A 13,607-nucleotide genomic window follows, 5' to 3' on the forward strand; every position below is an offset into this window, starting at 1 on the left:
TCTACTTCATGTCCTCTATAATGGAGAGACACTGGTTTCTTCATTGTTCTGGGAACATTCCATCCTAACTGATCATTTTTGGTGACTCTTTGACATGCCTACAATATTTTCCCTCCTCATCTCTACTTTTCAGCTTCCCTCAAGCCTCAATTAAAGTACCACCTTTTGTGAGAAGCCTTTTCCAGTCTTCCTTAATCTTAGTGCTTTCCCACTGAGACTACCCTCAATTTATCCTGTATATATTTTATTTGTACATTATTATTTGCATTTTATCTCCCCAATTGGACTATGAGCTTGAGACTGGGGGCTATTTTTTTGTCTTTCTTTGTATCTTTAGTGCTTATCACAGTGCCTGTGCACACAGTAGCTACTAGTTCATTGAAAAAGATATCAAAACAACAAGGAAATCTTAGGCAGTGCCAAAAAGTACAGAGATGAAGCAAAGTAGGTGTCTCTTATAAGACCCAAGAATAGTTGTAGGGGTTGAGTTGTGGCCTGCTACCTACCTCCTAGCTGTGTGACCCTGGGTAAGTCACCTAACCTTGCTTGCCTCAGTTTCCTCATTCATAAAATGAGTTGGAGAAGGAAATGGCAAATCACTTCAGTATCTTTACCAAGAAAACCCCAAATGGTAACATGAAGAATCAGACATGACTGAAAGACTGAACAATAACAGCAACAACAACATACCTCCTACAAACCAGATCACCACCATGTCTTTGATGAGACAGCATGTATTTTCAGGCCAAAAATCTTTCTAGAGCCTCTTTAAACACAACGGTCTCAATGAACCTCATGAGAAAGGGAAATACCTATATCCCCAAAATGGGAGATCAGCAACAACAATAAAAGAAAAAAATAAGTGAAAACTCCAAGTAGGATGGGTCCTTTGCTTTTTCTCAATAGTTTGGAGAATCAGAGATCTACTCATGAACTGAATCATGCTGAGAAAGACCTGGGGCTAGGAGGAAGGAATTCCAGGTACCATACTTTACACAACCACCAGAGGGCAAGAGAATCCTTATTATCAGGGCTACCTAGTAAAGTCTGGTTAGGGAAACTGTCCAAGTGGTTTCTCCCTCATTAAACAGTTGGCTTTTTATAAACTGTGTTAGACCCTTTACATTTGTATTTATAACCTCTAAAGTATTCTATAGGATTTTCATGAAGCAGAATGGCAAGAGATCATATGACTCTCCCCTTATACTTCATTCTAGCCCTAGACCATATAATAGTTGGGAATGTGATTATTGTATGAAAGTAGGCAGATACAGTAGGGAAAGTGTTATGTTGGGAGGCAAGAGATCTAGACTTTAGACTTACTAAGTTCCTCTTGAGCAAGTTAGTGAACTTTTCTGTGCTTCAGGAAGCTAGATGGTATAGTAGATATAGAATGCTGGGCTTATAGTCAGGCTGACCTCACTTCAAATCCTGCCTCAGATATTAGTTGTGTGATCCTGGGGAAGTCACTTAATTTCTCTCAAACTCAGTTTTTTTCCATCTGCAAAATGGGGATAACAATAGCATCTCCTTTCCGTGGCTGTTGTGATGATCAAATGAGATAATGCATCCAAATCTTAAGTGCTATCTGAATGCTAGCTATTAATACATTAGAAGAGTCATGAACCTGGAAGTAATTAGATTTTGAATCATGATGCTGCTATTTAGGTTCATAGATTTGGGGCTAGAAGGGGTCTTAGAGGTCATTGAGTTCAACCCCCTCAATTCACAGATGGCAAACTGAGACTGAGAGAGGTTTGGTGAGTTGCCTAGAGTCACAGGACTAGTCCGATGTTTAAGGAAGGATTTAAATTCAGGTTTTCTTAACTTGAAGTCAGTTTTCTATCTGCTGTACAGCTTATCTGTTTTGACCTTGGGGAATCACTTAGACAATCTTTTTTTCCCCTCTAAGACTCATATTTCTCATCTTTGAAATAAAAGAGTTGAACTAGATGATGTCTAAGATCCTTTCCAGTTCTTACATTCTTTCTCGGTCAATATATGGGTTCTCTTTGAGGTCTGTAAGAAAAGATTGAATGCCAAAGAGATTTTAAAAAGAGAAGTACTCATATATATACAAAATACTTACAGTAGCTCTTTTTGTAGTGTCCAAAGTCTCTAGTCTCCAAGGAATTGGAGATTGACAGGTACTCATAAATTGGGGAATGGCTAAGCAAGTTATAAATGTAATAAAGTATTATTGTGCTATAAGAAATGGTGAAGAGCATGGTTTTAGAAAGACTTGCAAATATATATGAACTGATACAAAATTAAGTGAGCATAACCAGGACAATAATGTATACAATGACAACAATATTTCAAAGACAAACAACATTTAAAGACTCAGCAACTTTAATCAATATGATGAATCAACTGCAATTCCAAAGGTCTCAGGATAAAACATCCTACCCAATTCCATATAGAGAACTAATGGACTCAGAGTGCAGACTGAAGTATATTTACTTTCTTTTTTTTTTTTTTAATTTCTTTTTTTGTGTGTGGGGCAATGAGGGTTAAGTGACTTGCCCAGGGTCACACAGCTAGTAAGTGTCAAGTGTCTGAAGCCGAATTTGAACTCATGTCCTCCTGAATCCAGGACTGGTGCTTTATCCACTGTACCACCTAGCTGCTCCCCATATTTCCTTTTCTTGGATATGGCTAATGCAGGAATTTATTTTCCTTGACTATATATATTTGTAATAGGTTTTGTTCTCAATGACTGAGAAAGGGGTAAGTGTAAGTGGGAGGGAAAGAATTCGGAACTAAAAATAAAATTGAATTAAAAAAATAAAAGTTAATCAAAAGGAAAAAATAAAAGTCTGGATACAGCTTGTTAGGTATTCTTAATTAGGTACCAGTCAAATTAGAGAGATAATTTTTATTTGTGCCCAGAGACCATCTGTGAATCTGTAATTTTTTTTCCATTAAGGAGAGAAAAGGAGGGGAGAAAAATAAAAGGAAAAACCATGAAGAAGCAAAATGGGAATTAAAATGTAGATACCATTGAAAAAGATGACAGGATTATAGGATCGCAGATTTCAAGTTTGAAGGAACCTCAAAGGCTATCATTTTTTAAAAGGCCATCATTTTGCAGATGAGATAGGTCTAGAGAGTGGGTGACTTGCTTAGGGTTACACAGGTCAAAGAAGATTCATGTGGTAAACAGAGATTGTTTGGAGATAGAAGACAGAAATGGCAGGAGATAGCCAGTTAGGACAGAACTAGGATAAAAATTAAGGTGAAGACAAAGGAAGGTAAAGATGGATATAAGGTAGAGAAGAAAAATAAAAGGAAATTAGATATATAATTATTTCATATATGTGTCAGAGAGTCCTGTCCTAAACAGAGTCCTTCCCTATTCTGAGGTTATATGTTGAGTTGGTTGTTGGGTAGGCAGTCAGTTGTGGATTTCCAGGTGAAATTGAAAAGCATTGGAAACATACCTCTCACTTCAGAAACATCTCAGTCTTAATGTCTCAGCTCTCTCTTGGTTGCTTGACCTTCCCCAACAGCCTCCCAAATGCCCCCTTCACCTCCTTGTTTCTCAGGGTATATATGAGGGGGTTTAGTGCAGGAGTCCCCACAGCATAGAAAAGACCAAAGAATTTTCCTTGGTCCTGGGCATAGGGGTTCTTTGGCAGGAGATAGACAGTGATGACAGAACTGTAGAAGAAGGAGACCACCAGGAGGTGGGAGGAACAGGTTCCAAAAGCTTTATTCCGTCCTGCTGCTGAGTTAATCCTTAGCACAGTCTGGACAATAGCACCATAGGAAATCAAAATGAGTGTCAATGGCACAACCAGGATGAGCACACTGGCTATAGCCATCTGGATCTCATTGTAGGTGGTGTCCTCACAGGAAAGGCGGATAAGGGCTGGGACTTCACATACAAAATCATCTATTCTTCTGTGGGAGCAGAATGGCAAACGAAGAGTGGGTGGTGTCTGGACCACAGACTCCAATAGTCCAATGATCCAGGCTATAGCTGCTAGTTTCTGGCTAAGGCGGGGGTGCACTATGATGGCATAATGGAGGGGTTGGCAGATCGCCACATATCTGTCAAAGGCCATGACAGCCAGGAGGATACACTCAGTGGTCCCTAAGGCCAGGAACACAAAGAGCTGAATGGCACAGCCATTAAAACTGATGGTCTTCTCTGGACCCCAGAGGTTGGACAACAACTGGGGAACGCAGCTTGTGGTGAAGCAGAGATCCAGGAAGGAGAGGTTGGAAATAAAGAAGTACATGGGAGTATGGAGTTTGGAGTCCAGGATAGACAGTATGATGATGAGTGTGTTGCCAACCAGAGTCATGAAGTAGGAAATCAGTACTACCACAAAGAGGAGTTTCTCTAGCCTGGGAGAGTCAGAGAAGCCCAGGAGAATAAAACTTCCTAGGGAGCTTCTGTTATTCATGGCCTGGCTTTGACTTGGGCTCTGGAAAATAAGGGGGGGGGGAGGAGAGGGAGGGAGGAAAAGAGAGTTAATTGAGATATTTCACAAGCTTTTAAAATGTATGTTGTTTTTACCTGTGAACTTGTCAAAACAGCAATGGGGGTATTTTTTCCTCCCTTTTCTTATCCAGTGATCCAACTCCATTCACCTATCTCTCCACTGACACCCCCTTCCCATAGATAAATGTTACATAGCATACAGTAGCCATCCTTTCAACTCTGTTAACTACCACCACCATCCTCTACCCTTCTGATAAGAAATTTGAAAATGTGAGGAAGAAAACCCAAGATATCTTGATTCATTAGTTGAGTAAAGGGAAGAAGAACATGGACTGTGTCCCCCGCTCCCCGTCTATGTTTTGCTCTTTTTAGATGACAGAAATGTTACCAAAAATATAATAGTAAAAAAATCCTTCATTTAAGAAAATGAAATTCATCACCAAGAGTATGTGTGTATAGGATATCTGCTTGGAATTTGTTTTTTGGGGAGCAGAAATGCATGGTAGTGCCATCCACACATTTTTACCCTGTTCTCCCTTATCACTAGTCTACAAACTTGGGGCAAATGGCTAGATTTGGTCATTTGTTCTGAGCTTGGGGAACAGAAGTTTCCTCTTTTGGGAAACTAACTGAATGTTTCTTTCACACCATATACAAAACCCACCGAAATGACCCAGAGAAAAGAAAATGGGAGACATAATCCATGCACTTTGAAGAGACAGAACAAATACAGTAATGGAAAAAATTAGAAGGAAAATAAACATTTTAATAAAAAAACCAAATAAATTGGACGTAGAGGACACAAGTTCATGAGGATTGTTGTTTGTTCTTCAATCCCAAAGAGGACATGGGGTGATGCCATGACTTGCAATGAATTGCAATGAATTGAATTTAAGTGAGGGAGGGCTGTGCAAGGTCAGCAACCTCACACTCTCTTCCAGAGTCATCTAGATGCAGTGGCAAGATACATATCAGGACAACTGGAGATAGTTTTCCATGTTTAAGGCAGTTGGGATTAAGTGAATTGCCCAGAGTCACATAGCTAGTAAGTGTCTGAGGTGAGGTTTGAGTTTAGGTCCTCCGAGCTTCAGGGCCAGTGATCTATGTATTGTGCCACCTAGGTACCCTTTATGAAGATTAGAGTCTTGGGGAATCAGGAAGTAAGAGAGAAGGCTTTGGGAGGAGCTAGGATCTCAGAGGTAAGAGATAGATACCAGGCCATAGGTCAGTTTAAGCAGAGGGAGGGTGTGAGGTATGGGGTGGGGTAGATGCAATATAATGGTGAGGTCAATAGTGGGGTCAACCATCCCTGAGAGGCCATCTTGTTCATAGTCTTATCTTTAGGCAGGATAACAATGAACTCTTTGCTGACTAATGAGAGTCCATCATGTGTTTAAAGGGCCTTTCCTTGTGGGATCTTGCTATTTTTTTTGTCTCTGTCTCCCTCAATTCCTTGCTTGAAGGAATCTTCATCATCTAGCTATCTAACCATCTTCTTTGCATACTGAACTTATCTCACTTCTTTTCTTCTCTTTCATTTCCTTTCAATTTTTTTTATTCTGACTTGTTTGTCTCTCTTTGTGTGACTTGTTTTTCTTTACCCTTGTTTCTCTGTCTCTCTCATTTAATAAGACCTTGTCTATACTACTTGAACATACATTGTCTTATGCGATTTCTTTTCTCTCTTCCCTCTTCTGTCTTTTTTTCCCTACCTCTTTGTCTACAGCTCTCCCCAAATCACCTCACACAGAGATTCTTGTTTGTTCCATACACAAGAGACAAAAACTCCTTTTTTCTAACTGCCAAACCCAATCCTCTCAGACAACTAGGGATTGAATTTTCCACTTACCTGTCAGTGCCAACAATCTCCTTGCTGCTGGAGCTCCATTATGCCAAAGAACTCTTGACCTAGTGTCTAGCCCCAATTAACCCATCAAGATGAGAACAGAAGAGAGAACGAGGGGATACTGCTATAAACTCCTTTGTCAGAGGCAATGGGGGTTATACTTTAGAGAGAACTAGTAAGACCAAAGAAGTTCAGGAGTTTATCTTGTTGGGGTGAGGGGTGTCTTACTCAACAAAATCTCCCTGGTCTCAGTAGTTTGGTGCAGGGGACTGGCAAAATCTTAAGTAACAGTTGATTTCTTTTGGGGGTGGGGGGAGAAATTCAGACACAGAGTAATGGTCACCTTACAATTTCACCAGCTAAGTGGGAGGAAATGAAAGACACTAGAGAAAGAATTGTAGTATTAGAGGAAGGTTACAATGAGTGAGGAGGAACAGATCCCAGGTCTCCCATCCCATGGAGAGACATAGCTCATTAATTCTGTGAAGACACAAGGGAGAGGATGGGCTGGGCCCAGGATCTTGGCCCCAGGTTAGCAATTAGCCTCTAGGGCTTTTGATGAGGGCAAAAAGGGAGGAAGAGCCCAGGGAAATCCGATAATTTTCATTTTCTATCTAGGTTGTCATTATTATGGCCTTGGCAGACAAGCTTGTCCATGCCTCTGTCCAGAATCCAGAGGAGCTTTCTGACCATGCTTTATCTTAGAAACAAAACTGGTCAGGAAAAAGGTATTGAAAGTGGAGCACTTTGTAGACTAAATCACATTTTTACTTCAATGAAATGGCCAGGTGTAAATTGACCCTGCGTCCAGTCAGACTCCCTCCTATCATACTATGACATTGCAGAACTTCTGAAAAGTCCTAAGTAATTTTGTAAAGATTTTCCTAGATATGCACTTATGGAGGGGAGAAAAGCAACCAAGGAGGAGGGGCAAGGCTAGAGGTAGGCAAGGTAGGCAGTTGCTTAGAATGAACACAGGACATGAAGGGGGGAAGTACATTGTCATTTGTGCTGGTCCTTATGAATTCCTTAATAAAGAATTACACTTTTGCACACAGTCCAATTAGAATTAAAGCGGTCTTTTAGTTGGCGCTAGGAAAAGTGACCAAGTGGGAATTCAAAGACTTCACCCCTGGGAAGGAGAGCTTAGAAACATTCTCTTCCTCCACAAACAGAGGGAAGGCAAAAGCTTTTGTAGAGGATAGATGGGGTGTCTATTTGAAAACTAGAGAGTTCTCTTTTGAGGTGGGGCGGGGAAAGCTTGGATGCTTGTCATATTCCTGAGAATTGAGGAGGATTTTTTTTTTAAATGATGCTCCTGACCTTTGGGGTTATCTCTGTCTCCTTAGCTCTGGTCACATCTTACAGGAGAAACTTCTGATTTATACTAAGCCCCATGTCATGCACTTAGTAGAACTTTTAAAAATCGATTTTTATTGACAGTTTTAAAATACATCATATTTCCTTAATATATCCCTCTCTATTAGAGTATATCGCTTGCCAAAGATTTTTTTTTAAAGGGAGAATAACAGTTTAGAAAAAAAAAACACATTTGATTTTTCACACCACTAGTCACTTATATATGGTGGAGGGAGATATATTTTCTCATTTGTTCTCCAGGGTCAATCTTGGTCATTATTATGTGTCTCTATCTCTCTGTTTGGGTGTATATAAGGTGAATGGTGCTAGGAGCTCTCTAATGCTATGAAAAGCCAGATACCACCAACAGCAATGTCAAAAGGTGCACCCTGATGAAACATCACCAACCTTCCATCAGTTCTGCTTATAGGCTCAATTCCTTGCTATTTTTTCCCCTCTGGGTTCATAAGGCAATCTTTGGTATATCCTGAAATATGCTCAGAAATTTATCCCAAATTGCAGAAACCTCTAAGCAACACACGCCCACCCCAGTCTGACTGCTAAAATTCTCTTTTTCCTCTGGGATAGGTTTCCCTTTCTCAATTCCCAATTCAATACTTATAGGCTTGGACATAAATCATAGTTAGTGGCTATGTACTTTAATAGCCAGGTAATATAGCATAGAGACACATGTAAAAAGTAGATAGGGAATGGAAAGAATATTTATTAGGTGCCTACTTTGTAAGCACTTTACAAATAGGAACTTATTTGATCCTCACAATAACCCTGGGAGGATGGCATTATTATTATTATCACCCCCATTTTACACTTGAGGAAACTGAGGCAGAGAGAGGTTAGTTAAAAGATTTGTCCAGGGTCACTTAGGCTACTTTTTAGTCCTGATTTGAACTCAAGTCTTCCTGACTCCAGAGCCAGGCCTCTAATCCACTGGGCTACCTGGCTGCCTAAGCTAGCTAGCTAAGCATTTACTAAATACTTATCCTGTTCTAGGCACCTTAATTTATCCTAGGAATACAAATAGAAGCAACCTGTCCCCCATAAAACCCCCCACCAAAACAAACAAATTAAAAACCAAAATCTATTCTTTAATCGAGGAGTTTATATTTTAATGGGGGAATATAATAAATAAAAGGGAAGAAGGTGGAAAATTAATGGGGAGAGTCTGGAGCTGAGTTGGGGTTTTAAGTGAGCTTGGATGGTGTGGGAACTTCTTCACTTGGGGTGAAACTCAGTGGGAGGAAGAGGCCATGGGGTGGGGGCTGGCACTGTGAGAAGGCTTCTGGAGCAGAGAGAGAAGTCATACTGGGTATTAGAAAAGCTATGGCTCTGGGTATTGGATTGTTTTGCCCTTTCCACCTTGCACTCTTCTGAAACTAGACAAAATGATGCTAATGTCTTTTCTGGGTGGCATTCCTACAAATATTTAAAGATAGCTACCATACATACCATCACTCCCTGTCCTCCCCCTTTAAGTTTAACCCTCTTCCCCCTTTTTCTCTGCTTTATTGTTTTATTGCTCTGATGCCTTGCGGCTATACCCATATATGGGAAGGCTTCAGGAGTTAACCCTGAGGAAAAATCAGGAGTCCCTTAGGCAGTTGAATGTTGGACATCACATCCCTCTGGCATCTCCTGTGGCTGCACTGGTGCCAAACTGTATTGGCTCTGCCTCTCCTTTGGATCCACCAATGTCACGGAGAGGGGAAACCTGCTGCACGGGCAACAGCTTGTTTTCCATAATGATCTGCCCAGGCCAGCGCCTGGAGAGGACACTCCAGCTACTCCTCATGGGGTAGATACAACACGGGATGTGGCAGTTATCCGTTATAAGTCACTCAGGAGCTGCAGCTCCCATATCAGACTGTATAGCCACACGGTGGCCTGTGGCTCTTCAGGGCACTGATCCATGGTTGTCCGAGACTGGTGGAGGCCTACTACTATTGCTAGAGTTGATTGAAGGGTAACTAAGAAATGGGAGGTGAAATAGAGAGGGGAATCGATCAAAAAAGCATTTATTAAGTGCCTATTATGTTCAGGGTCAGAATGATGCACTACAGAGTGCTGTATCTGAAGTCAGAAAACTTGGATTCAGATCCTGGTTCTTTTTTTTTAATCATAAAACTATTTTATTATTTTTCAGTTACATGTAAAGATAGTTTTCAACATTTGTTTTCATAAGATTTTTAGTTCCAAATTTTTCTTCCTTCCTCCCTTCCCTCCCCCTTCCCCAAGACAGAAAGCAATCTGATATAGATTAGATATGTACAATCACATTAAACATACTTCTGCATTAGTTATGTTGTGAAAGAAGAATCAGAACATAAGGGGAAAAACCTCAAAAAAGTAGAAACAGTATGGTTCAATCTGTATGCAGAATCCACAGTTCTTTTTTCTGGATGTGGAGAACTTTTTCCATCATGAGTCCTTTGGAATTTTCTTGGATCATTGTATTGCTGAGAAGAGCTAAGTCTATCACAGCTGATCATCACAAAATATTGCTTTTATGGGGCAGCTAGGTGGCATAGTGGATAGAGCACCTGGAGTCAGGAGGACCTGAGTTCAAATCTGGCCTCAGACACTTGACACTTACTAGCTGTGTGACCCTGGGCAAGTCACTTAACTCTCATTGCCCTGAAAAAAAAAAAAAAGGATTTTAAGAGTCACCAAATCCCTTCTTACTCCACATTTATGACCTAATCCCTGAATGGCATTATTAGATAATAGAGAATAAGTCATACTACCATGAATATGAAGACTTCGATTTAAAGAGATGAGGAGCAAGAGAACTAGAGCACCTCTTTACCTGGAAAACCTCTGGAAAGTGTTAAGGGCTAAAATTCTAGCTAGTCTGTCTAAAATAGCTAATGAGTGGTCGCCAATAAATTATAAGCTTTAGCAAGAGTTAGACTTTTAAGCATTTATTAAGGAGAATAAGAATTTGGTAAAGAGAGAGAGAAAGGCCTAGATTTCTATCTATTAAAGGGAGAGCACATTTCTAGCTCCGCTTTCCACCAGAGTCCAAAGGAAAGAGAGCGAGAGCGAGAGTGAGTGCCAGTCTCTTCCTTCCTCCTCCCACTAGTCCGCGTTACTTCCTGACGCCCGGTCTTGCCCTCAAAGACCTTCGCTTCATGGGCAGAACTCTTCTACAGTAAATCTCCAGCAGGTGGCGTCATTCCAATCATTACAAAAGCTAGTTTGAGGATTGAGTGTGCCACACAGGAAGAAGAAAACCAATGTTACTTTCAGTTTCCTAGAAATGGTCAATGTTATCAGAAGCTGAGCACACTCAGGATCAGGAAATCCCCAGGATGAACTATTAGATTTAACTCTCTGTTCTCACCCTCTGTGATATTTCTGGATGTGTTCCATCAACATTACCTTAATAATTTCCTCTGCCTAGTTTCTCTGCTGCCTCCTAATTCTTACTCTCTAGCTTTCTTTTTTTTCTCTTTCTCTCTAGAGAATCCTTTGCCACTGTGGTGCCAAGAGCTTTGGACGTGGAGCAGGCAAAATCTGAGTTTAAATACTGCCTCACATATTTGCTAGCTATGTAACTCTTGGCAAGTCATTTAACCTCTGCCTCAGTTTCCTTATTTATAAAATGTAGATAATAATTGTACCTACCTTTCAGGATTATTATGAGCATAAAATGAGATGTTTACAAAATACTTTGCTAACCTTAAAGTATATATAAATTCTGGATATTATTATTATTATTGTTATGGTAGCTAGGTGATAAAGTAGATAAAGTACTAGGCCTGGAGTCAAAGAGATTCATTTGGCCTCAGACACTTACTAGCTGTGTGACCCTGGGCGAGTTACTTAACCTTTTTTGCCTCAGTTTTGTGATCTGTAAAATAAGCAGGAGAAATAAATGGTAAATCATTCCAAGTATCTTCACCATGAAAACTCCAAATAGAGTAATTAAGAGTCAGACATAACTGAGCAACATTATTGTTTTTATTGTTGCTGTTGTTATTATTACTATTTCCATATGCAGACATCTCTCATATATGCCACTTTCTTTCCATTCACACACTACTACCTTGATACAAGCCCTCATCATCACTGTGTGCTTGGACTATCACAAAACCTATTGGTCTCTTTGCTCAGTTTTCTCCCTACTTCAGTTCATCCTCCACTCAGTAGCCAAAGTGATTGTCCAAAAATTCAGGTCTGACCATGTCAGCTGCCTACTCAATAAATTCCAGTGGTTCTCCTATTACCTCTAGGTCCAAATATTAAATGCTTTGTCATTTAAAGCCCTTCACAATCCCTTCTTACCCTTCTAGTCTGCTTGTACTTTACTCCTCTCTGCTCTGTGATACAATAACCCTGGCCTTCTGGCTATTCCTTGTATATAACACTCCATTTCCTGACTGTACTTGCTGTCCCCCAAGTCTGAGCTGAAATCTCACCTTTTATCGGAGGTCTTTCCTCAGTCTCTCTTTTACTCTGTTTCTCTGTCTCTCATCTCTTCCCTTCCTCCTTTCCCTCATGCCTTCCCTTTGAGATAACTTTTCATTTATACTATAAATGTATATGTAAATATGTACGTATTTATATATTTTGTATGGACAAATATAGGCTTTTCTCCCCCTTTAGAGTGTGAGCTCCTTGAGGGAAGGGATCTGTTTTGCCCCCCCCCTTGTTTTTGTATCCCCAGTGGTTAGCACAGTGATTGACACATAGTAAATACTTAATACATGAATGCTGACTGTCTTCATATTTGTCATCTATATGTCCTCTGATCTTTGCCTTCCCCACTCTGATTTGAACTAGAGAGACAAAACTTTTGCTAGGGAGGAGAATGGCTAATGCTGGACTCTTAACTGTTCCTTTAAAGGTTGGTATAAAGGTCTAGCACATTAATATACAAGAAACCATTTGGCAAAGCATAAAGCATTCAACAAATGTAAAGACTTCTCTAGTAAAGACTACTATTAGGGTGCTGTTATTTCTTGTATTCACCTTGAATTTCTTGAAACACTATTCTGTTTCATTATCACTTTCAACTTGTTCTAGGGAATTCCTCCTAGCCACTGGTGATGTGTCAGAATCCTGAAATCTTATTGGAAGACCAAGGCCATGCAGCTATATGGCTAAAAGATGCAGCCCAGGCTTGGAAACAAGAGGGACCTTAACCAAGAGGGAAATCATCCAAATGAGCAAAGTCTATGGGTTCAACAATAATACAATAACAAAGTTAAGATGAAGAATTATTTTAACAGTAAAAATAAAACATTTTAAAAGTACTTTTCATTTGAAGATTTACCAGAAAGAACTTTTATATGTGGTACAGTGGATAGAGGACTGGGCCTAGAGTCAGGAAGATCTGAGTTTGTATCTGGTCTCAGATACCTTCTAGCTGTGTGATAAAACACCCACAAAAACCTCATATATATTCATCCCCACACCAGTTCTGGTAGAGTAAGAAGGATGATGATTCTTTGCATGGGCAGATGGAGAGACCAAGATTCAGAGAGGTTTAGTGAGTTGGTTAAGATTGTAGTTTGTATATTTCTTCCTCTTCTGCTCAGTATTTCCAAATGAAGTAGTAATCTTTGTCTTGCCTGAAGTTCTCAGCTCTTAGATGTTAGTAGGAGACTTGGAGAGGTAGGTCGAGAGGGACTGTATCATGCATGTGTAGGGAAAGTGTGAAAGTCAATATCATTCTACTGGACTGAAGAGCCATCTAAATGACAGCTGCATAGGATGGATGAATAGATTGAAATGGGGCGGGGTGTCTTCGTGAGATCTTCAAGAATACTCAAGAAATTTTTTAAAGTCTTGTTTCTGGAGCAGCTAGGTGGCGCAGTGGATAAAGCACCACCCCTGAATTCAGAAGGACCTTAGTTCAAATCCGACCTCAGACACTTGTGATCCTGGGCAAGTCACTTAACCTTCATTGCCCAGCAAAAAAAAAAA

The 13,607-nt window shown here is 40.2% G+C and overlaps 1 protein-coding gene across 1 annotated transcript; it reads right to left on the reverse strand.

Moving 5' to 3' along the window:
• Window positions 1-3,476: 3,476 nt before the first annotated feature.
• On the reverse strand, window positions 3,477-4,415 carry LOC122755921 (olfactory receptor 2H2-like). Its single transcript, XM_044004884.1, has one exon. It carries the CDS (start codon window positions 4,413-4,415, stop codon window positions 3,477-3,479), a length of 939 nt encoding a protein of 312 aa, XP_043860819.1.
• Between the last annotated feature and the right edge of the window lie 9,192 nt (window positions 4,416-13,607).

This window comes from Dromiciops gliroides, chromosome 4 (genome assembly GCF_019393635.1).
Source record: "Dromiciops gliroides isolate mDroGli1 chromosome 4, mDroGli1.pri, whole genome shotgun sequence".
Taxonomy (NCBI): Eukaryota; Metazoa; Chordata; class Mammalia; order Microbiotheria; family Microbiotheriidae; genus Dromiciops; species Dromiciops gliroides.

Bases quoted from the DNA above. Each gene is read 5' to 3' on its own strand.
- LOC122755921 (XM_044004884.1), bottom strand. From the start codon at position 4,415: ATGAATAACAGAAGCTCCCTAGGAAGTTTTATTCTCCTGGGCTTCTCT.